The sequence below is a fragment of the Akebia trifoliata genome, chromosome 13 (assembly GCF_017979445.1).
Source record: "Akebia trifoliata isolate Shusen 1 chromosome 13, ASM1797944v1, whole genome shotgun sequence".
NCBI classification, from domain to species: Eukaryota; Viridiplantae; Streptophyta; class Magnoliopsida; order Ranunculales; family Lardizabalaceae; genus Akebia; species Akebia trifoliata.
In genome coordinates this window covers 5,653,690-5,680,067 of record NC_141387.1, presented here as the reverse complement: position 1 = coordinate 5,680,067, position 26,378 = coordinate 5,653,690, and the positions used below count along the sequence as shown (strand labels likewise).

Sequence of the window (26,378 nt, the reverse complement as noted above, 5' to 3'; positions counted from 1 at the left end):
CTGATTTTGTGAGGATGATCACTACGGTAAGGAGATCATCCTTACAAAAAATCAACCCATTTTGAAACTTCTAACCCCAGTTTAAGAGTTGAAGAATCATGGATCGTCCTATTTTTGTAAACCACTCTTGTTAGGGTTAGAAGTTTCAAAATGAGTTGATTTTTGGTGGGGATGATCTGCTCACCATGGAGATTACCCTCACAAAATGTTAGTCCATTCCGAAACTTCAAACTCATATATTGAAAAATGTTTGGTTTTGCATATGACCATTGAACACCTCTTGTATATATAGCAAGTGTAGAATAAATCTGGTAATTTATCTAGACCCTATACGTATCCGGATCTAAGAAAGGTCAATGACAGAGTTGACCCAACTTTGCCCCAAACCTGTAGTACTTGTACAGATCAATAATTCTATTCGGCATGGTTTGTCCGAATGAGCGAAGTGTTTACTCATCCTTAGAGAAGGAATTGTAGACTTAGGCAGCTTAACATGATAGGTTATCATGTTGTGTTTGAGTCTCATTGGAAAAGTATCTCAATTTTAAGAGTGATTGACCATGCATTAATCACACTGATCAATCATATTCTTTCCTAAAGAGATGGTTCCATGTTGTATCAGAGAATATGACATCGAAAGAGAAGATAAGGAAATAAGTCATTAAAGGAAAAGAGAAATGTGGCCTCTTCGACTGCTAAACTATATAGGTTGTTTCCTTTATCCATCCAAAAGATTTAGAGGAAGATAAACAAAGGGGGTGATGCGTTGAGGTGGAAAATTAAGGAAAGATGATTTCTGATAAATATAAAGGAAGATCTCAAAGGAAAATGGACTATCTTCTCTTCTTGAGAGAGACTCTTTTTATAGAGAATTTTGAAAGGCCAATTCTAGGGCCAACTTTTGAGATAGTGAAAGCTTTTCTATTATTCTCTTCAACTGACGAGCTAACTTGACGTCAGAAGGTGCTTGGCAATTACCATATCAATGCCCCAACATGTTCTTAAGGAGGGAAGATCCATCATCAAGGAGATTTTAGTTGTTCGATGCAAATCAACAAAAAACCCTCCATGGTATACTCATACTTACTCCCTTCACTCGCGGTTCCTGTTAAGAAAATAGGTGCAATCGAAACAAGAAAATAAATCGAAAAATCAAACACAAGATGCAATCAGACAAAGAAACACAGAGATTTTATATGGTTTCCTCTAAATTGAGATACATGCATGGATCACACCTATTCCATTATAAAGAAAAACTCACAGTTACAGATTACACCATTTCATCAAAAATGAGAAATATAAATATCCCAAGAAATCTAACTAGAGTTTTACATAATATTAGTGAAATTACAAAAATACCTTTGAAAATTTTCTTTCGGGGGCACCGTCGGCCCCTCTCAAACCCTCAATGAGCTCACCATCAAGCTCGACCAAGTGAATGGATGGCTTGATTTACAATACCTCCTTGTTAACCAGTACAATCAGGCTCCACAAACCACAATAGTTCCCATCATAAAACAAAGGAAAAAAGCCGCATAGTTTTGAAAAAGTTACAACCAGAGAGAACAAACCCTTGTTGCTAATTTTACCACTAAGCCAATCCTCTAGGAATTAAAGAAAATATCTCGTTTGGTAATGAATTATTTTACAAAACAAAATTCTTGCACTAATTGCATTTAATTAAATTTACTTTTATGTATATTTAATATGGGCATTTATTTGAAGTTGAAAAAAATTTATTACCATGTGCGAGATATTCCCCATCTTCTAAATATTTTAACAGCATGTATGACACAATAGTTTTTACTTCTTGCTTGTTTAGTTTCGTATTTTCCACCATACTTTTTATCAATACAGATTTTTTTTTTTTTTTTTTTTTTTTTTGTGACTTGTAAGCCTATTTTAAATGAGACCAGTAACTTGGCGATGACAAAATTTATTTCCCAGGTCTATGGTACCATCTCTCGTAAACTTTACCAACTAAGCTAGCTGACACTTACATCTTCACCAAATGCAATTGTTGATGTGACCATTTGTGAAAAATCAAGAGCATGTCATGTGTAAGGCTACATTTGGCCATTGATTGATTTTCATCGTGCGATCATCAATAGTGGCATCTTCATCCTATCATTGGCATTCATGTCCTTGTCTCAAATATCTATTTCGGCTATGCTTATGGATCAATCAATCCTCCTTCAAAAACTATACTGAGTCCAAAGGTGGAGTCATTAATCCTAATTCCAATTACAGCAATTGACGGTAAACCAATTAGGTTGTTCTTAGCTGAATAAACTCCACACTCTCAAAGAGTGACTTAGCTCAAGTAGACTCTCTTTGCATTTAGAAGAGTTTGGATTGATTACGTGCACAAAAATACTTCAAAATATATATCAAGTATTTAATGGTTTGGGTTTTGTTGAAACCTCAACCTTTCCTACATTTCAGTGTATTATTGTACAATTTTGAGAAACCCTAATTGATGATAAATCCCTTTGACTTCTATCTGCCATGAGTGATTAAAAAAAGATAACCCAAATGCCCTCATCTTCAACATTTGCCAAAAAAAAAAAAAACCAATTGTCTTCACCTTTTAGCACAATTTGAAAAAAACCCATATTTGATGGCCCAAGACCGTCGAATTCCATAAATTTTGAAATTCAACGGACCAAGGCTTCGAATAATTTTTTTTTTTATGGACTGAAACCGTCGAATTAATGGAGGATTGGAGAAATTTGATGCCTGTAAGCCGTCGAATCAGGGGAACATAACTTGGACCGTCGAATTTTCCAGTTTTCACGTCGTGTAGATTAATATTTTGTATTCATATAACTATAGCAACTTTACTTAAAAATATCATGCAAGTTAAAGATTTTAGAAAAGTGAAAGAAAGATCCAAAAGAAAATAAATTGAAAAAATAAGAATGGATATAAAAATAAGGTTTCGAGGATGATGGTGATATAATTTTGTGATCTTCAAAATCATTAGTGTTTTAATATCATTTGGTAGCATCTGAACCCTCAGAAGCGATTTTTAGAATAAAAAACATCGTTGGAACAAATTGTCTTCCCATATAACATAGAATCCAAAATTGCACCAAATTCAAAGGCAAGGGATGCCCCGCGACCAACCCAGTTTTGAATTCTAGCTTCTGCAAGAATTTAGACGAAATGTGATAAAAAGAATAATAAAAAAGGATGAAAATTACAATATTATTTAAGTTAATGACATAAATACCCACAAAATGATTTTAAGAATTTTAAATAAACTACAAAGATGTCCAAAATTTTAATGTCCGTAGAAGTTGTTTTTCACTTAATGTCCACAACACTACTGTCAAGAAACAATAGTGATTCTTATAGAAGTACTTCTGTTGAAAGCAAACTGCCTCCAAACCCAATGGTATTTTGCAAAATAACAATTAGGTGCCAATGGAAAACAAAGAATACTTCAAGAGCCCAATTATTTGGTTTGAGGGACATGAATGGATAGGGCAGGCCTGCTGGGCTTTTAGTCCAAAGGCTAGCTATTGGGTCTCTCTTGTTGACTGCTTGGGCTCTTTAGCAAAAAATCCATAAATATTTGTACAAGTAGGGCTAGCAACAAATCGCTTCAGTACCAGATTAATACCACTCCAGTACTGATCCAAATTTTTTTAAACATGTACCCAATCCAAATGGATTAATGAATTTTTTAATCGAATCCGATCTGTTTCATTTCATACTTAATCCGAAATCAATCCGATCCGAACACATACCTTATTTTCAAATGATCAATATTCAAAAAATATTTTTAAAAAATATACATTCCAACTGCAAATATAGAGGGAATTCAAAAAGACTAAAACGTTTTATCTATATGTATTGATATGAAATTAAGAATAATAAAAAAAATTATTAAAATTTATTCGGATCGGATTTTGTCGGAATGGATTGGGGTAGATCCGAATCCAATCCGAAATTTTTTCAGATCTAAGATTCCAATCCGAATCCAAATCTTGTCTGAAAATCCGATTTTTCATGATTTTTTAAATTGGTTCAGACCAGATCGGACATGGGGTATATTTCGAGTCATTGCCATCCCTATGTACAAGGAATCAGTTTTCTCTTTAGAGCCCAATTTACTTGAAAACTTGATACTATTAATAAATATAAAAAATTTAAAATTTAAAATTAAAAATTAAAAAATTTAAAAAGGGTTAAGGTATGTGATAGAAGGGCCTCTCTGGAAGGAAAAAAAAAAAATTGGGCCCAGTCGAGGTTTGATCTGGTCTGAACTTCCAAACCTTGTTTCTGTAGGGTTCATCTTTGTGGACCCTATCTAGTAATTATGTGTTTTCTCCATAAAACAAATTCATTTCTACTTTTTGAAACATGTTTTAAAATATAATCAATTAAATCTGGGGACAAAAGAATCATGGAAGGTTTTACTTTTAGAAAAAAAAAACTAAAAAACACGTTAAATTACAATAAATGCACCATGGGAATAAGCATTTGATGATATTTTGGTAGAAAAAACGTTTTTAAAGAGCATTTTTAATACAAAACTCAATTTCCCAAGTGTATCTATTATACTTTAACGTGTGTCGTAAGGGCACACGTTAACCAGACCAAAAAACAAACAAACAAACAAACAAAGAAGGAAGGAAAGAAAGAAAGAAAAGAACTGGTTCAAATTGTTAAATGTTAAAACCAAATCAGTCAAGAAGTAAAGTTGAATTCATATGACCCAAGGTGGTAATCAGTTTCGAATTAGTTCCTTTTAATATTTTATTTTGATTTTCGAATACTTCACTTACGATGCATTGGTCAACGACTTCGACCATTGAACCAACCAAATGAAGGTAGGATTTTATCTTAAATTTGTTTGAATATGTAAACTAACATTATTGATGGTAGTTTCATGACTTATGGAGTTGTTTAATTTATAATGAAGAAGATAATTGATAAAGAATTGATTGATCATCATAAAAAAATTAATTGAATCACATACATCCTAATCTTTTTTCCAACTCCCAATATCTTCAAACTCTAAAATAACTTAAAAATTAATAAGATAAAATAAAATAAAATCAGTGGTCATCTTCGTGCTTGTCTTCAACTCATCATCTCCAACCTCTTGAAAGCACCAGTATCTCTTAAAGAATCACATTAAAGTAAGGTTTCCCATGCCAACTAGCTTAGTTAGTAAAGTTAGTGGGTGATGATACTAGAGACTCTGTGTGTGATGATACCAGAGACTTGAGTTCAAATCTCATCAACATTGAATTACTGAACTCAATAAAAATAGGTTTATCGATGATAATAATAATAATAATAATAATAATAAAAGAATGGCAAACCAACGAGTATTGGACGTAGTGGCCAAGACATTGAGATAGATCTTGAGTTCAAACCCCCTCATTAGCAGCCTGCGGAGATTTATCTCTTCTTACCTTATATGTATGGTTTGTGGATATCATATGTACCTGGAGGATTTGAGCAAGATACGGTGATCTAAGAGACCAATTATCTCGCCCCTGTTAGTCGGGCTAATGGGTACAAAGCCCCCGTCATCAAAAAAAGAATGGGCATGTTTTAATAGAAGTTTAAAACACATGGGACTTCGAACCAAGTCATTTTCAACATTGTATGCAGTCCAATTTGTTTAACTTCCAACCAAAACGTGTCATGTAGACACCATATATTGTTACTGGAACATAATCAACCCTGGATTTCCACTCAACTCTAAATTCCTTCAAAACTTTAAAGGATTATTCTTCAAAATTACTAAAGTATACAATCTTTAAAATTCATAATTTCACTAATGATGTGATTTTATAATATAATAATATGTAATTATTATATTATAAGATTTGGGTATGGTCATATTATAAGATTGTGGTATGATATCACACCTTTCTTTAATAGGATGGGTTATTTTTTATCAAATTTTTAGGTAGTTAATGTTCATCTTTTTCTAGAATCTCTTCATCTTTTACTACTCTCTCTCTCTCTTCAACCAACAAGATTCCTGTTCATCTAACTTTGAAATATATAAATTATTTTAATATATATTTAAATGGCTCATCTCATCCCAGTTGTTCACGCTTCATCAAGTTGACTAACCTCCGTGCTCATCCAAGGCTTTGAGTTCTAAAACTATCGTTGATACAATCCTTCAATGTACAACATGAAACTTAATCAAGTGAATCGTCAATTAATCCATGATTGGTTTCGATTGTGCAGATACCCCATACCCTTCTTTGGGATGGGACTAATCCCTATTGTCGCATGTCATGATGCCACTAAAGTTTTTCGACATGCAACAAAGTAAGTTAGGAGACCATGTTTGGATTGACTGGAGAGAACTAACGATGATTTTAGAATTTTAAAATATCTTAAAATAAACCTAAGGGTAGAGTTGAAATTATAAAATATTTTAAAAGATTTTCTCTCCATTTATCTTCTCTTCTCTCAATTTTTGGAGAGAAAGAAAACTCAACTATTTTTCTTTCATCTTGTCTCTAATTATTTTCTCTTCTCTTCCCACTTAAGAATTCAAACAAGAGAAACTCATTTATTTTCTCTTCTCTTCTCTTCATTTCTCTCAATCTAAACACAACACAAGGGCTTGTCATAAAGGGTAAGGGTTTACATCAATTAAATTATGTAATTCTCACAACAAAACTTCTCCTAGAAACTTAGGGTTCCTTAGGTTGGAGATATGCATTAAGTGGCTGTTTAATAGGTTGGGGCAGGGACTAATTGATTAATTGAGTGATAGGTAACCCAACTAACTTTTATTTAAAAAATAAGATAAATTACACTTTAACCCCCATAATTTGACATAATTCTATTTTAACCCCTTAATATTTTGATGACTTACCTCCACTTTCATTAACGGTTTCAAATTGAGATGTTATTTTACTATTTTTTTCCTCTTGTTTTATGTCTTTTTTAATATAAAAATAAATTTTAAAATAATAATTAAAAAAAAAACCCAACCTAAGTATTCATCGAACTCATTTTTTCATGGGCATATATTTATTTATAAAAAAATATATATATATACATTTTAGGAAGGCAAAGTGGTCCTTATAAAAAGGAATTTACCTTTAGATAATTATAAAGGAGGTAAGTGTAATTATCAAAATATTAAAAGGTTAATATGGAATTATATCAAATTACAGGATGTCAAAGTGTAATTTTCCCAAAAATAAATAAATCTAGGAGGTCACCTAACTTTACTATTTCCATTATTAGTAAAGTTTTATTTTATTTTATTTTTTTACGTCCTGAAAAACATCATCATGAACCACTTGCACATTATACACCAATTTTATAAATTTTAATGGTACAACATATTTAAAGCGGTCATCATCACGGTCAGCCAAATCTTATCCAATGAATTATATATATTATATTTAAAGTAATAATTATTTAATTCTTTAAATAAAACCTAAATTACTAATAAATTTCGTCTCAATAAGAATTTAGAAGTTATTGTGGAATAAAAGAAAATTACAACCAATCCAATACAATTGTTAGACACAATCTGTTTTGGGCGTAGAGTATATATTTTCGTAAGCAATAGAGAGAGAATTTCTCTCCCTTTTGTCCATAACAAATTTAATTTTTAAGATTTCAAATTTTAAAAATGGTCGATGGGCTGAGATGGATGATCACATTGATAATTTAACACTAACAACATTCTAGATTTCATGAAAAAAATTCATATTTAAAAATAAAATAAAATAAAGTTTCTCAAACTTGATTCAAGAGTTGAAAATGGATAATAGCAAGTAATCAAATTTAAAATTAAAATTCAACAGTGAATTTTTTTTTATTAGTATTATTCTTTTCTTTTTTAAGTTCATGGAATTTTGTCCTCTACTGTCTTGTGTCATTTGATCATGTTTTTGAATGACACAAGGTAATCTGATCAAAAGTTTTATTTTCCACTGTGGATAGGAGAGAGCTTATTATTTGTGCCACACTTATGTCATTTGTGCCACATGTCCAACGATTGTTAGACTATGAGCAAAAAATCACTCATGAACTTGAATCAACATCAGTATCTTCAAGGACAAAATATTTCAAAGGAGGAGTTGGTACACATTTTTCGAAAAATATAATTATTTATGCTTGTTATGGTAGCTAAGTTCATATAATCTGACGTTTCTACAGGTTGATTTGACAAAAATCTACTTGAAAATGTCATACACTCTATAAAGGTACATGCGACATAACATTCCATAAACATAATGAAAGACGGAAATTTCATGCCAACACATGTTAATCAACATTGTTACTAATATAATCAAGTCAATATTTGTTTAAGGTAAGGACCAAAAGATAATAAATAGATAACTTTCATGGAAACTCTACCAAATTCTCAATTAATTTAACCATTGAGCACAATCATGCGATCCGATTAGGAGTTCAATCAACACCTCTCAAGAGGAATATTAGAGAGCATGGATTACGAAAGGGACGGAGCCAGGATTTTGCTCATGTGAGGGCAACCAAGAGTAGAAAAAAAAATTGTAGGGACAATTAAGAGTGAATAAAATAGTTGTGGGGGCAACTAAGAGTGGAAAAAAAATTGTGGGGGTAATAGTGGTAGATTTCTTTATCTGCCGCTAAAATCTGTCACAATAGCACATTAATCCATAGAATTTAAAAATTCTTGTCAGGGCGAGTGCCCCCACTCTAAATCCGCCCCTAGATCATTACAAGATCCCAAGTACCAACAACCATATGGTTGGTGTGTCATGGTCTTCATAGGTAATAATTTGGGCTTTTAGAAAGTTATCTTTGAAACATTTTATCCCATTCCACAAATCTTCCTCCATGATCTCGTTTCAAAAAATAATATCTAAAACAATAAGCAAGAAAGTTACAAAAAAAAGAAAGTTGTTATTGGCACTCTAACTTTTTCTTATTACACTCTAATTTCTTAAATTATTTATCACACACCAATAACAGATTAAAACACAGTCTTCAAACATTACAATGGTTTCACTCAAATTATAATCTCAACCAATGTGTTTAAAAATTGGACCGGTCATTTACTAGTATGATTGAACAAGTCAGTCTAAAGTGGTCTGATCACTAGGTCAAATCGATCAGACCCAAAAATGAAATATTAAGTAAGTATTTTTTATTCATTCCCAAAATCAGGTAAATTCAACTTAAATATCACGATTCAATGTCATAGGATGTATAGACTATGAGATTTTAATAACTTTTGATTTGGATTTGAATTTAAAATTTAAGAATTTAATGGTAGTCCATTTTCAAGGCATGGATCAAGCCCAAAATTATATATATATATTTATCTTATTTATATTAAATATGGTCTAAGTATGAACTTTAGAGAATTGTAGCTTTATTTTTCCAAAGTGACAATCCAGTGGGTCCATTATTTAAAATATTTCTAAGTTCGACCATTTTTCATTAGTTTATAAGAGAATACCTTAAGTCAAGAGGACATATCACCAATTTCAACATACAAGGGACATTTCAAATATTCACCTAATTATGACGGACTCTGTTAAAAGTCACCCAAAAATTGGATCGATCTTTTCATAAACCCGACAAGGTCATTGGTTAAATTGGTTGAACCAATAGAATCAAGCGAGCCAATTGATTTTTATCAAATTAAGTTGTTTTATTGCCTCAACCCGTAGAAACTAATAGGTTTGGTCTAACCCAGTCGAAAATCGGTCCAATATGATTTTTAAACCACTGAGCTCAACATTACAAAACATTATAACACTTAGGTGCTGTTTGTTAAACTGAAAAAAATAAGTGCTGAATAACATTAAGCGCTGAAACTAATAAGCGCTGAATTTAAGTGCTGAAAAAGTTGTTTGTTTAGATGTTGAATCATGTTTGTTACACATTGCTGAAACTGATAAATTGTCTTTGTTACCCTTACAATCATATTATACATTGTTTACATGTTTCAAATACTTATTTATTATCAAACACAATAAATTATATTATTTTTTATAAAATTAAAATATAATTTATTTTTAAATAATAAATAATACTCAAATAATCTTCAATTTATAAATAATAATTTCTATTTATAAAAACCCACAAATTTCAAATTAAAAATAATAATGTCATACAAGTCACCAAAATTTGAAATCAACTTTAAAAGAACTTCATTTTGGATGAATAATTTTCGATGGAAATGAAGGATGTGTAATTATAAAAGCACCCTATGAATTAATAAGGACATCCCACACTATAGCCATTTTTTGTTTTGTTTTATATGGGTTAAAGTTTTTGGAATGAGCAAATTTTTAGTGAGGATGGTCTATATGGTCTAGAGATCATCATCACCAAAAATCAGTCTATTTTGAAACTTCTAACTCGTTAAAAATAGTTTTCAAAAAAAAAAAAAGGATAATTTACTGTTCTTGAACTTGTTTTGATAGGGTTAGAAGTTTCAAGATGTGCTGATTTTTTGTGAGGATGATCTCCTCATTGTAGAGATCATCCTCACCAAAAATCAACTCATTCCAAAACTTTTAACCCATACAAGACAAAATAATTTAGCTATGGTGTGGGTTTATTAATTTGTGGGGTGTTTATATACTTATCCATGGGATATAAGAGGTAATATCCTTTTAAGAATAAGGGTATACTTGTCCATGCTCAAAAAAACAAAGGGCATACTTGTCCGTGTTGAAAAAAGTGAAGTGCTTACCGCTTCAGCACTTTTTTTCAGCATCAAAATAGTGCTGAATTTTTTTCACTTATTTTCAGTAATAAGCACAAGTAAACAAACGCGCTATTTTGACAAAAGTGCTGAATTTAATTTTTTTCAGCAATAAGCACTGAAAAATAGCGCAAACAAACACTACCTTACTCAAACAATTTTTATTTACAATTATGATTAGCAAGACACAAAAATTATTGGCACCCCAACTTTAATTATTTTTAATCATTCACTAATTTTCTTTATTTTTAATTGAGATGTAATAAGTAAACGTTGGGGGTGCCAATAGCAGCTCTACATAGAGAAGGATATAGGAAGCACGGATGAAGTGTGATGGAGGAGGTCAACTTCTTTCTCGTGCCCAATTAGGTGTTGGACAGGTGTCAGCTTTGCCCGGGCAAGCAAAACTAAACTGCCCATGCAAGAAAGAGATACAGAGTTATTTTCGACCTCAGATCATATTCGTTTCTTTTTTATGTACGTATCTCGAGGATATAATAATAATAATGATGATATATAACTTGTAAAAGAGGAAACTTTTCTCCATCTGGCTTTTTTTTATTTTTTATTTTTTATTTTTTATTTTTTTAATTTAAATTCACGCAGATGGCATGAGTGATGGGTCCATCGTAACCACAGCATCTTTGTGTGGCCTGCCTACCTTCACTTTGCATTCAATGCTTCTCCACCTTCTCTTAAATTGAGAGAACTACTATTGCCTCACCAACTTTTACTAATGCCACACCAATTCTTATATAAATCACAAATTGCACACTGTCTTTAGTAACTCTCTAAATTAAAGGGTGTTTACAGAGAAAACCTAAACTTTAGTACTATTTGCATTTTCTCCCATAGAAGATTCTATTTACTTTTAAATAATGAGATTTATCATTTTCTAGAGAGTTGTTATTGACACCCTAACTTTTACTTACTACACTCCAATTAAAATATAAAAAGTAAAGAAATATTTACAAAAACATGCATGACTTTTATTCTAATTACGGTTTCAATGCACTGTTCATTTTATTTACGAAAACATGCATATGGCACACTGTTCACTTTTACATATCTACAAACTCGTAAGTTTAAAAGTTATGAATTCATAGATATTAAATTAAAGTGATGAAATTACGAGTTCGTACACCTAAAAAGTGAATAGTATACCGCATGCATGTTTTGAAAATTAGAATGAATAGTGTATTGAAATTGGAATTTCGATATATTCAGTGCAAAATTTGGAGATTCGCCCAAAATAAAAGAATGATTAGGAATAAGTAAAAGTTAGTGTCATTAGAAGCTCTCTAATTTATTTTTAGTTAGATTTCTATTTTTAGGTTTCGGATATTATATGGTCTAATCCTAAATCTAAACAACTATTGAAATTGTTTGAATAAGTATTATAATAATATGAAAGGTTGAGATAATAACTTGAGCCAAACTTTATTAATGTTAGAATAACGTGTTTTAATATTTAATTGGGTGTGATAGTTAATAGATTTGTAGATAATATATTAAATTTTTGAAAGAAAAAAAGATTTATAATGATTTGATTTTTTTTTTTCTCTTTCGATTCTTGAGAATCAAAACTGATGGGGGCCTAGAAAGTCATTTTAAGGCGCAATTTACAAAAAACTTTAATGAGAATTATTTGATAGTTCCCCTAAATTGACATAATATATTGCATAGTCTTTATTTGTTAGTTATTTCATGTTTATTGTGATATTGGCCTAATTTTTATTATTTATCTGTGATAGGTCAAAAGTATGAGGGACAATTGAACAAATTAGGTATGTTTCATGCTTCCACTATACTTAAGTGTCCACAACTAAGGCCTAGCCCAAAATGGAGGTCTTTTTGGCCCACGTTCACCGCAACGCGATAAAGACAGAAATTCACTTAAAGACGTGGTGTTGACTTGTTTGTTACACAAAGAATCATGCAATCAATTAGGGTTTGTTGTTGAGGATATTATGAAAATTTTGGAGATTAGAGATAATTCCAACTATCTATATAAATAGAAACAAGACAAGTTAGATTATAGGATCTTCTTAACTTAGTTTTTAGTTTCTTTATTTTTCTTTGTAAGTTTTAGTTTTCTTGTCAAGTTTTATAATGAAAAGAGCAACAACTACTTTTAGATCAAGATCAATAAAAGAATAACTTTTCTCTCCTCTCTTCTCTTACCTTTTCTTTATTTTATGTTTTTATTGTTCCTGAAAGATCTATGGCTAGACCCTCTATTAAAAAGGTTGAGGAAGTCATGACCAAAATAATCTTATTCAGTTGTTCTGTTTTGTATTTGTGTTTCAATATTTACATGTGATGATATTTTAGTGATTAATCATTAGATTCTAGTCTATGTTATCTTGATTTTGATGATTTTGATTTAAATCAGTTCAAGTTAAATCATACTCTATTAAGAACGATTTATGTAGCTTTTATGATTTAGTTTCTCTGAGATTAATCACAATTAATGATCTATTATTTGTGTTTAAACGGATTAGTCTTTTGATCCAACAATATTAGATTATTTGTTGGATTGAGATAATCAACACAAATATTTTGGTAAAGTTGATTGGTTTTTGTGGATTTGACCTATCTAACCCTTTTTTCATTGTTAATTCCATATTTTGTTATTCTTATTATTTTTAATTAGTTTGATCATTTTAAATCAGTTTTAATGGATTACTTTATGCTTAATTGTCTTAAGTTAGAACTTAAATCAACGTTGTCTCTGTGGATCGATCATTTCTTATCAAGGTTTCATTTTATTTGTTCTATGTTTTTCTATTTGATAATTTATGACGAATAGTACTCGTGTTTTTTGGCAGTTGCGGTTCCATTTATTTTAGAACCGGACTCAAAACCAATAAAAATCAAAACAAAAATACCATTGACACCCCTACCTTTACTTCAAACATTACATAGGTTTGGGTCAAATTATAATTTCAATATTACAAAATATAAAAACAATGTGCAAACTGCATCAGTTGTTGTTTACAATTATGATTAGACTGTATATAAAATCCTAAATCCAAAAATGAGAAATCTACTTAAAAAATGAAAGAGCTTTTATTGGCATCGCAACTTTTACTTATTTTCAACCATTCACTTATTTTCTTTACTTTTAATTGGGGTGTAATAAGTAAAAGATGGAGTGCCAATAGTAACTCTCTTAATTTATAATTAAGTTGAAAATAAAAGGTTTGGAGAGAATTATTTCAACTTAAAAGGAAAATGGATAAATAGTACTTTCAGTTTATTGTCCGCCTACAAAAAGGCTAGATCTATTAAATAGGAGAGTTGCACTTATTTTACATCCCAATGAAAAATAAAGTAAATATGTAAGGCTAAATTATGCTAAATTCTGATTTTGGTACACTTTTCATTTTAATTCCAAAAACATGTTTTCCAACGAGTTCGTCACTTTTATAATCAACGATCTCATTGATAAATTATCAATGATCTCTCTGTTAAAAATATTAAGGGTATTTTACTTTTTACATTACTTGTGATTTTGCTGATTATAAAAGTAGTGATCTCACTAGAAACATGTTTTTGGAATTAAAATGAAATGTGTATCAGAATCATAATTTTGTCATAAGTTGTGCACGTGCATTTACAAAAATATATATAATAAAACACATCTGTAGGGCATAGGGCCTATGTTTGTTGGGAACAATTTCCTATCAAACTACAATTTTTGTGGGACTCACTTTATTATTGTTCTACTTCACCCTTCTCTAACTTTACTATATCTCATATTTTACTCCTTTAACTCACTTTATTATTTTTCATCTTTTATCTTTTAATCTTAAATTTTTTAATAATACATTCGATTTTATTTTTTTTCCTTTTATCCCCTTAATTTTAAAGAGGACCAACAAGTTATAATTCCTCAAATATTTTATTAATACCCTTGACTTTATTTTATTTCATTTTTATCCCCTTTAGGGGTAAAGGAGGAGGAGGAGGAGGAGGAGGAGGGGGGAATAGAATAGAATCTCTCTCTCATTTTTTTTTGGATCTAGAATTTAATATGAGCCTAATCATAATTATAAACAATCATTGAAATTGTTTGAAGGAGTGTGATAATGTTTTGTAAGGGTGAGATTATAATTTGACCCAAAGCTTTGTAATATTTAAAGAGTGTGTTTAAAAAAAAATCTTTAACTGGGGTGAAGTAAATGTTTCATAAGTAAAAGTTGGGGTGCCAATAACAACTCTTTTAAATAGTCTCGATTCTTTCTCTTTCTCCTTCTCTCTCTCTCTCTCTTTCCTACTTCTGTAATAAATTCTGTCCTGGAATGGCTGGAAAGCTCCTGCATGTGCATCGGCACGTGACACAACCCCCACCTCCCTTTCTTCTCTGTCCGCTTGGCTTCTTCTTCATCTTCTGCGAGTGAGATTTCTGATCTTCAAAGAAATTGCTTCGTTTGTAATCCTTGAACACGTCCATGGAGTTTTTGAAGAAAAAATACTAAATCTGTACGGACATCTCATATGCCTAACTCTTCTTTGTTTGTTTGTAGCTTTTAGTGTGGTAGAATTTGTTGTTAGTTGTTACTGCAAATCATCTAGTTCTTGTTTCTGTGAAAAAAAAAATGCTAAATCCATAAAATTTATTTTTGTTCATTGTTTCATTTCAAAGATGATTTTGAATTTCTACTAATCTCTGTAGTTTTCGATTGAAGATCGCTTAGTTTGTGTTCGTTAATGAAAATTTAGTGCTTCGATTTTCATTTAAAAAAAAAACTTGTTTTATGAATGTTCGAGGAGAAATTTAAATTTGAAATCGACAGCTTTTTTTTATGGAAGATCTTTAGCGACTAGCGAGAGAACAAATTCGGATTCCTTTAGTTATTTCTTGTTCACTTTTGCTTTTGCTTTTGATTTTGATTTTTCAACAGAACTGCTTAGATTTTCTTAGTTTTTCTTACCTTTTTCGATATTCGTGATCGTGGATCGGCAAAATCATACCATTGTGTTGCCTTTTCTGCTTTTCTATTATGCTTTTTTTTTTTTCTTTCTACGAACAGAGATCGAGACTACAGTAGATCGCTTTTGCTTTATTCAAGTTTAGTGGGAGATCTACAGAGCAAATTTTCTTCCTTTTTGGTCTACTTCGTTTTGTCCATAAAAAAAATTGTTTAAAATGCAAGAGAATTTCTCTGTTCTTTTTTCGTGTGGACCTGCGTTAGAGATCTTGTAAATTTTTTACTTTCTTTTTTTACTTTTTTCTCTTTCAAGACTTCGAACAAAAGCTGAGGTTCTGCGAATCACTTGATATTCTTCTTAAACTATTTGTTCATCAAAGTTTCGTTGATTTCTTAGCTTTTATTTGAAAAAAAAAAATCTTTTATTTTTTGGGGTTTTCATGACTACCTGCTTGAGATCAATTGATCTTGTTGTTTGATTTTTGAAATTCAATGGAAAATGATTTAATTTGCTTTTGTGCTTCGTAAATCCTCTTGAAGTTCTCGAAAGCAAGACAAGTTTCTCATTTTACGGTATCTTCTTGGAAGATATGTAGAAGATTCCCCTGTTTTGTTTATAGTATTCTCCGTCTTCTAAATTCTAACAATTAATTATGTTATTTTATGTAAATTTCTCACTCTCTCTCCTGCAATTTTATTTTCTATTCTTTGAGATTCTTGTTGAACAACAAACAAATCAGGACAGATTTGTGTATTTTCTATTCCATTGGTTAACAATGATTTTTTTAATTATTTTAACATATACTATTTTGATCGGTTAAATTTTCTTTAATAGAAGTCATTGCCATCTTATAAAAGATTATTGACTAAAGAACTCTATCTCGTTTTGTTCAGCTGGTTCTCTAGTGGTGTTCGCATCTTACATGCTGGATCCAGATTTGACTGAAATAATTAAATCCTAATTGAAGTTTTTTTTTTCCGATACCAATGCTGGAAGTACACTAGTTGCATGTGAGAGAATCTCAGGAATCTGTACAACATTGAACTGTTCGAAATTTGTTTCCAATACCGATATTGGAAGTAGACTGGTTTCATGTGTGAGAATTTCCAAAATTTGGATAACTTTGGGCTGGTTGACTATTCGGAAAATTCGGGATTTTGAGTGAGATCTGTTGAAGTTTATGCCTTCACTTAGGGACTAAGCAGATGGGGGGTTGTTGTAGCAGTAGTTTTGGTTTGGGATCACGGAGGAGCGGAAGAAAGAAGAGATCATACTCGGAACAAGTCACTTCCTTGCAACACTTACCTTATATACCGAACCGAATTTTCACAAATGGGAAGAGCAGAACTTCGTGCATTTTCACTCAACAAGGACGCAAAGGCATAAACCAGGATGCTATGGTTGTCTGGGAAGTAAGTTCAGTTCTGTTCATCCTATCAAGTCCTCTTACCCATTCATGGATGTTAATTTGTGTCTTAAATTGTGTAAAAATTATCTGTTTCATGTAGGATTTTGACTCGGAAGATGCAATATTTTGTGGTGTCTTTGATGGGCATGGTCCGTATGGCCATCTCGTTGCCCGGAAAGTTAGGGATTCTCTGCCATTTAAGTTGCTCTCATTCATGCAATCTTACGAATCGGGGGGAAATGGATCGAGTGGTTACTGTTTTAATAGGAAAAAGACTCTGGATATAGGAGATTCTGAGAAGGCTGATTCGATTGAGGATCAAACGGAGTCTTTGTGGAGAGAAGCATTTCTTAAGTCATTCAAGGCCATGGACAAGGATCTGAAGTCTCATCCTACCTTGGACTGCTTCTGCAGTGGCAGCACTGCTGTAACTATAGTGAAACAGGTGCGTCACCAGAATCTGTTATTATTTCTTTTTGTTCCAATTATTAATGCTCTGTTTTTATCTGATTTTAAGGGGCTTAATCTTTTCATGGGAAACATTGGGGATTCTCGGGCGATTTTGGGATCTAAAGATGCCACTGATTCCATGGTCGCAATACAGTTAACAGTTGATCTGAAGCCCGACTTGCCAAGTATGTCTTGATATTAGCTACTTTCATAGTGATGTGTGTGTTATTGAAACTTACTCCTTTAATCGTGATCTGTTATAGGGGAAGCTGAACGGATTAAAAGGTGTAAAGGAAGGGTCTTTGCACTCCAAGATGAACCCGAAGTTCCTAGGGTTTGGTTGCCATTTGATGATGCCCCTGGTTTAGCAATGGCTAGGGCATTTGGGGATTTCTGTTTGAAGGATTATGGAGTGATATCTATACCCGAGTTCTCTCACCGGGTTCTCACAGAGAGGGATCAATTTATTGTTCTTGCTTCTGACGGGGTAAGTGCCGTATCTTCATATCAATAAGTATCTTATTTGCTGCACTTAAATTCACTGACGGAGAAATAAAAATAAATAAATAGAAGCACCTTTGCTTGTATATAATTGTCATTTGATACTGATTAGAAACTGTAGACTTTTGGTTTGTTTACTAGAAACCAAGCATAGATTTCTTGAAATCTACCATCACTTATGAATCACCTTGTGGTAACTTGCTCCACCAGCTTCTATGAATAGCTATTGACTTAATTCGAAGTAACTTAGAACGAAGACCCGGTTCACCTGCTATCCGATGTTATTTGGATCATAGTTCCTAACCCGATGGTAAAATCCTAGAATTCCATGAGAAATATTAAGAGAAAATTAGAGAATGAGAAATGAATCAACCATGAGAAGACAAACTATTGTGGTTTACCACTAAGGGCTGCATCCATATTGAAGGTAGAGAATTTCCACTATGTAAATTGAACAAATACAATAGATTCCCAGGCCCTCACTTGTCTCTACTAGGCTAGTAGCTGGTTGAATTTATTCACCCATCTCCCAGCTTTCTTAGGTAAGAGAGAGCTCTTAACTCATAAACCTTCTATTCATCCCAATCGAAGCCTTCTTCAATCTGTTGAGATAATCTCCCTATAGTCTACACTACCCCTCATATTTGGTCCACTTCATTAGTGGGGAGTCCCCAAAAAAGAATACCCAAATAACTTCCTACAGTTGCCTCTACATTGCTTGGGGGATGCCCTTTGCCCCCATCCCTCACCGCCATTTATACCCAAAAAAAGTGCACTCCTAAGAGCAACTCCAATGGGTGTCTCTATTTTAGCATATTCTCACATTTTAGAGATATGATTATCTCCTTTGAACCTAAATGAACTCTAATGGGTCACACCTCTAAATCACTATTCACATCTCTAATTCACTATTCACATAATAAAAAACAATAAACTTGCTATTGGCAACCCAACTTTATTTGTTACACCTGAAGTTAAATATTAAAAAAAAAGAAAATTGTTATTGGCAACCCAACTTTACTTGTTACACCCCAAGTTAAATATTAAAACAAAAGAAAATTTGCTATTGGAAACTCAACTTTACTTGTTGCACCCTAATTTAAATATTAAAAAAAAAAAAAAAATGTTGTTAGCAACCCAACTTTACTAGTTACACCCAAATTTAAATAAAAAATAAAAATCCACCAATTGTATGAGAAATCAAATTTGGTCTGATCATCTTATGTTTAGTAGAAAATATAAATATATACATCTAAATTAATTTCATTTATTTAAAAAAATGAATATTCATGATTAAACTGATTTTTTATTACAATTTTTTGTCGAATTTGGTTGAACAATTGATTAAATCTGAGTTTAAAATATTTTTATAAATATTTAATAAAAGAATTAAAAATATTGAATAATAATAATTGAAAATAAATAAGGGACAAAAATTATATTTAAAATATTTTGATTGAAAAAGGAAATTAAGAATGGCATTTATGTAAAATAATGGGGACACAATTGGTATTTGTATAAGATGAATAGTGAAATAGAGACCATCTCTATTTTTTTGCTTTGTCTCCAATTCTAGAGATGTGAATAATGATTTAGAGGGTGTGTTAGAAATTAAGAGACCGGTTGGAGCTTGGGTCAAAGGTCTCTATCTCTAAATATAGAGATATAGAGACCGGTTGGAGTTGCTCTAACAAAATCAGGGTGAATGTGACTGAAGATATAGCTCATGTTGCCAAAAACATTGGGGACAATGCATAGAGAATGTTGATTTTTTTTTTTGATAAGTAATAGAGAATGTTGATTTATACTGAGAAACTATATGAATAGGAAATATGAGAACTGAGACTCTAAATGGAAGTCCTTTTAGTACAATAAACGACAAGTGGCTAGCATTCTGGGGAATGAGACCTGATGCATAATGGACTCTCCTAAGAGAGATACATGGCTGAAAATAATTATTGTTGGATAACTTTCAACCATTCAGTTCCCCTTTATTCCTTTAGAGGCTGAAAATCAAGCTAAAGCTCCACGAAAGGAATCTTTGTGTCAGATGATTAGAAGTCATTTTGTAGAGGTTTAGGCATACAAGTCGAATGGGAGTTGTGTCACGTCGTCCCTGCTTGTTGGAGATCGGAAAGACCAAATCACCCTTATTCGTTGATGCTTTTAGAGCAATCACGATGAATTTCCACACCTTAGATTCCTAGGGTATACGATAGAAATCCTAGAAAATAACACAAGGAGAGTGAAGATAGAAGAGGCCCAAATCCATGTCATCCATATTTCGGGAGTCAAATCTCTTTTATGGAAATGGAATTGTTATTGCTTGCTTAGTGCAACATCAACTTCTCATTTCTCTAGGACTCTCTCCTAATAGTAATTCTTTTAGAAGTGTACAATCGGTGGTGGGGTTACATGAATTCCTCAATAAACACCGACACATATTAACACGCAGTTATTCTTTTATTGGGTAAACTCTTTGATGGAGACTCATTCGATGTCGGGTCTGCTTAACTGGGCAAGAGACAAATGTCTAGATATCGTGCACGAGGATTGACTCTTACTGAGTACTCAGGTTCAAGATGCTCCCAATACACCAATGAAGGGGGTGTGGTTTTATTACATGTGTTGGAAGTGATTCTTAGGTATCATGTTTACAGGTTTGGGGGAGTGGTTTTATTACATGTGTGGGAAGTGATTCTTAGGTATCATGTTACAGGTTTGGGATGTATTGAGCAACGAAGAAGTGGTCGAGATTGTGTCTACAGCTCCAACTCGATCATCAGCTGCACATATCCTAGTCGACTCTGCCGCTCGTGAGTGGAAACTCAAATACCCCACTTCAAAAATGGATGATTGTGCAGTTGTTTGCATGTATTTGGATGGAAAAATGGATTCTGAATCTGAGACAGAGGACCAAGGTATCTCTACTGCCACCAATCATGACCAACATTCTTGCACAGCAATTGAATCGGACGAAGTCCAGAACCCAGAACCATCTTTGCAGAGGAACTTTACAGTCAGGTCAGCCGAAGACAGTGACCTGAATAATAGAATGCATGTTGAGGATGAACAAAATGGCATGAATGTAACGAGTGAAGATCAGAACTGGTCAGGTTTGGAAGGTGTAACCCGAGTCAACTCGCTTGTTCAACTTCCTAGATTTTCTGGAGAGAAGTTAAATTCCTGACTGTTTTTTTGTGGGATCACTGTAATTTATTTGTTGTAATTCCACTGACATATGTGCCTCAGCAATCCAAAATTGTTCTGGGCAAAATCAAGTCTGACTGGGTTAAAGTCAATGCTTTCTTTCTCATCAAACTCTTGAACCTTTGGTCAAACTATTTTTCATCCACTCTAATGCTGACACGTGTCGTCTAGTCACAGATCTTGACTTTTGACTGTCCATCATTAAGACCACTTCTTGGGTGGGCCATTTCAATAATCCATCTTGACCCAACGACAACTTCAAATTGGACCATCTTAACTATTTAATAAGACAATTACTACTGTCCCAACAACTCCCAACAACTTTTCATTAGAAGTTTATGGCACACTGTTATTGAAATTAAATGTAAAAATCCAAGTAAGAGTAAACGAATATTCTAATCTTCTTCTATTGTTATTTTTTTTAGAAGAAATCCTATAATAATAAGATTCTTCAAGTACTTGTGAAGAAAATTTAAATTTTTAAATGAGAAAACTTCGGTTATTGATTCAATCATATGAAGTTGATACTGCTCAATCCGTTTGGAGAATAGTTCTCGCTCGTTGGAATCACCTTTGTTTTTATTAACCTACTCTTAATAAATTTAGAATCCAATTTTATTTTCTTTTAGGAATTTTTTTTTTTGGTTAAAAGTAAAAAACCCTTTCTTCGCTTTTATTTTTTCCCACTCCCTTCTCTTGATGTAATTTTCAAGGAAAATTCAAAACTCTTCATTTGGCTCTAAAATTAAAACAAATAGCAATGATTTCATTTCCTCATGTTTTAATTTTATCAATGAAATCGTCACTTTACAAATTAGAATAAATACCAGCGATCTTGTTATACATGTTTTCAAAATTAAAATGAATAGTGAACTGAAACGGGCATTTTAACAGAAGTTGCGCATGTTTTTATAATTTTTTTCTTCTTAATTTTAAAGAAGACAAGGTGAATAGTGGTAAAACAGAACGCTTATCCCCACTCGATCACAATTCAACATTATTCATCGTTACCAATATAAAAAAAAAACATTATTCCTCGTTTATTTTGATACTATGCTTAGCGATATATAATACTGAAAAATAATTGCGAAAACACAAGATGAATACTCGACTAAACATATGTCAACGAATAATCGATGAGAGAATATGTTAGAAAAATGATTTCACCTCTAACTTATATACTTTGTTGATTTCTCAATCCAAAACCAGCTCTCCCTGTAAACCCTAGATTGGGTACTAAGACCATAATTCAAGACAAAAATTACCAAATACATGCAGCTTTGGTTCCCTTTTAAAATTTCTCAAACACAAAATTAGTCAAATTCAAACAGTACCCTTAATATTTGTCAAACCTGAAATTAGTCAAATAATAGAGAATAAAAAAACTGGGTTCCAAGTTGCCAAACTTGGATGGGTCAAAGCCGACCTTATGGAAGAAAGAAAAAGTCAACTGTTGGAAGCACTCAACCTTCCACAACAACTTAAAGAAAGAAACTATAAATCCTAAAAAGCTGAAGAAAGCCAAGATAACACTCAATCTTCCATCTCTCTCAATTTCTTTAGCTGAAGAAATTAAGCCAACAAAACTGTCAATATCTGTAGCTTTGAAGAAACAATAATGCAAAGAAGTAGAATTCCACAAACACCCAATGGAACTATCCCGCGAACTCCAGCCAAGAAGTCAGATTCCGGGCACCGGAATGAAAAGGGTTTGGGTCATCGGAACAAGTGCTTGGCATCTCTGATGAATCATTCGGGCTCATTCCGGTCTAGTAGTCGTCGTGAGTTGGGAGTACCAAGTGGTGAGAAGATGAGAAGAAGGCGTAGTGGTGGCGCCGGAAAAGAGCTTTTGAGGAGGGCGTTGACACCACCGGTTCGTCATTTGAGTCAACCGTGGTGGAATTTCAGACCAACGCCTAGCCGTCTGTCGAGAATGTCTATGGCTTGAGTTCTTCATTTTTTGATAGTTTGTACACAAAAGGATGTTAATGTCTTGTTTTGCCCTCTATGTATAGATGGATGGGTTGTATTTAGAGGTTCAAAAGAGCTTAATTAGCTGTGCTAATATTATTCTTTGTTAGAGTTTTAAATCTCTCTCTCTCTCTCATATGGTATTGGCCATTATTAGTTCAATTATTCTCTAAATGAATCTTTTTAATTTGGTCATATTTTATTGTCTCGGTTGCCCAAATGATGATGATTAGTGTTGCAAAATTTTATAGCCTTTTTTTTTTTTTTTGTGTGTGGAGTAAAGCAAAAAAATCAGTGAGTAAGGAGTTGCTTGATAACATTGCTAAAAAATAAAATGTGATCGATTGAATCCATGGTTTTAAAACTTGTTTTAAGGTCTCGTCCATGGACGAGACCGAGTCATCTCAAATGAGTTTTCCGATACTTTTGAGTTGTCTCATTCAACAATGAGAAAAATGAATTTTGATTTTAAATCTCGTCCGATATGTTTGACTTGTATATCCATCTTGTTGGCGGAGGTACCGAGACGTATCGGACAAGTTGTCTCAATCTCGGACGAGATTTAAAACCATGATTGAATCAGACCTAATTAACCTCCAAGTCTCTCCATCTCCCAATCAAATTTCTAGCTTCATAATGCACATATTGTATTAGTGAAAAACATCACTTTTATGATCTTGGGAATTGTTTTTTTGTATCCTTTCCAAATTAATCGAACTATCCCTCAACGAATACTTCTGAATCCAAACTTTGATTACTATGATAATGATAGTCTTAGGTTACATTTGAGAGCTGGTTACCGCCAAAAGTGTGTTTGGACTCGAAAATACTGTTTGTTGAATGATTGACCTTTATGCTTCTTGCAAAAGTGAACATTAAAATGTGGATCAAAATTAGAAGCACCTTGATATGGTTCGTGACAGATCAACAAGGAGTTACAGTTAATCAATCTACCCATTTTGCCAACTGAGCGCTTCTGTTATTAGGTTAATAACCCTACCTTGTTAGGGGTACCATATAGTATTTTTTTGTTAGAGAAACATTATAATTCTCTTATGGCTTTTGAGCATAGTTGAAGCAAATGGAAAGATCGGAGAAAAAACACAAATTAAAATGAGAAAGAATAAGGAGGATTAGAGATACTAGGGAGAAGGGTTTACAAACCCTAACTCTCTCTAGCAGGAGTTGTTCTCAAAAAGCATAATAGTTAAAAGTTCCCTTCATTCTCTACAACCCACCTTTGTAGACATATACAACGAAAGTAAAATTATTAAATTACCCCTTAATGACCTAATAACATAACATAAACATTAGAAATAAAACCAACAAATTAGATCTTGATAACCCATTGCCACCATTTGCATCGATAGTGGACTCAACGTAGCTTCATGATTTTTCTCTGATATAGGATTTCAGCGTAAATCTATGTTGTAATCAATTTTTCTACGTCGTTATTTTCTTGTTTGTTCTTTTCAATTATTTTGCATCTCAGATTAAAAGGTTAGAGCTTTTTCCATCACGACTCGGACCCACTTTTATGATTTCACCCCAACAATTTTCATTAACTCTTAAATTTCTAGTGACTATAGCCTTCACTCATCCCTCGGATATTAAACTTGATGCCATCCTCTTTTGATTTCACCTTTCATGTGAAGGCAAGAGAAATGACCAGCCACAAAAAAAAACTTATCCCAAGTCCCTCAAATTTGTTGATTGGGAAATCGTTAGGAGCGACAAAGCTAGTAATTCAAAAGATGAAATTCCCATAATGTGCATACTCGAGATCTCATGAGCAAAACGGTGGTAGACACAACTATCAATTCAGCATATATGTGCACACAATGTGATTAACTAGACCATGACGTCTCGTTGACACACGTGACCAACATGTGGGAAAGATTGTGAATGAAGTTTCAAACTCGATGCATATCGCCATCTCTGAGGGTATAAGAACAACATGCCCTTGCTAGTTTGCTACAATTAGAGGAAATGAAATCTATAAATAATCATCAAACAAAGGCAATAAATGCAATTTCAAAATCCCTATATTAGGGCTGCAACTTGGGCAAGCTGGCTTGAACTCAACCTTTTAGATGAGTGAGCCTCGGTCAACTTATGTAGAAAAGGAGTTGAGCCTGGGTTAGAATATAGTAACCCGATTTCAATTCAGATTGAGCTCGGGTTGAGATTACAAGCAACCCGACTCAACCCAAATCCGATGCCATATACTAATATATAAATATTTGTATATTAACTATATGATTTTTATTCCATTTTATTATTAAGACTTGTGGACAATTAGATAATTAAGACTTGTGGACAATTAGATAATACTAATGTGAACTTGGTTTAATATGGTTTGTCTAAATATTCTCTCAATGATGGATTTGAAGATTGTGTGTGATTTTATTTATTAGTAGTATTTATTTTGTATCTTTTTTTAAAATATTAAATTTATTTGCTTATCAAAATGAAATTATGATTTTTCAAGTAGCCCAACCATCCAAAATTATCTAAACTTGACCTAACCCGAATTAAACTGATTTTATAATTTAGAATATTAAGCTTAGGTTGAGCTAGGGTTAGTGAGCTTAGGTCCGATGGTTGGGTTGAGTTGAACTTAAGTTGAGGGTTCTATTACTTGGATTGAGCCTGGGTTTATCGTCCAACATGGGCGGATTTACAATGGGGGCAATTGCGCCCACAAGACTTTATAAAACCTTGAGTAATTAGCAATTTATAATGAAAAATTAATTTCCTAAGAGTTTGCCCCCACATAAGTTTTTAAAATCTCTTACTACTGCCATAAGAAATTTAAAAATCTTAATAAGTTATTAATAATTTAAAATAATTTCTTAAGAGTTTGCCCACACAATTTTTTTTAAAATTTAGGACTTTTGAATAATTTAAAAAAAAATTAAGAGAGCATTATTGAGCAGACCTATCTGTTGTAATTTTATACTCCCTTACTTTATCAAGTTTGTTAGTGACCAAACCATCATTTATAAATTAGGCTAGCATGAACTAAGGGTTGTTGGACCTATATCGATTATCAAATTTGCAATCCAACACCACAATCTTCTAGATTTCATGAAAACCATTGATTCAAAAAAAGAAAAGAAAAAAAAGACTTGAGCCTAATCAAACATGTTAAAAATAGATGGTTATTACCAAACTCCTTAAAAC

General features: G+C 32.4%; 1 protein-coding gene across 1 annotated transcript; it reads left to right on the top strand.

Annotated features, from left to right (window-relative positions):
• The first annotated feature begins 14,977 nt into the window (after nucleotides 1-14,977).
• LOC147387524 (putative protein phosphatase 2C 52) lies at nucleotides 14,978-21,332 on the top strand. The gene is made up of 6 exons (XM_086420548.1): nucleotides 14,978-15,202; nucleotides 16,546-17,064; nucleotides 17,161-17,505; nucleotides 17,578-17,695; nucleotides 17,774-17,997; nucleotides 20,731-21,332. Exons 2-6 carry the CDS (start codon nucleotides 16,858-16,860, stop codon nucleotides 21,199-21,201), a joined length of 1,365 nt encoding a protein of 454 aa, XP_086276674.1. The 5' UTR covers nucleotides 14,978-15,202; nucleotides 16,546-16,857; the 3' UTR covers nucleotides 21,202-21,332.
• Nucleotides 21,333-26,378: the final 5,046 nt, after the last annotated feature.

Coding starts and splice junctions, on each gene's coding strand:
- LOC147387524 (XM_086420548.1), top strand. CDS start 16,858: ATGGGGGGTTGTTGTAGCAGTAGTTTTGGTTTGGGATCACGGAGGAGC. Junction 17,696..17,773: donor TCTGAAGCCCGACTTGCCAA/GTATGTCTTGAT, acceptor GATCTGTTATAG/GGGAAGCTGAACGGATTAAA. Junction 17,998..20,730: donor TTGTTCTTGCTTCTGACGGG/GTAAGTGCCGTA, acceptor ATCATGTTACAG/GTTTGGGATGTATTGAGCAA.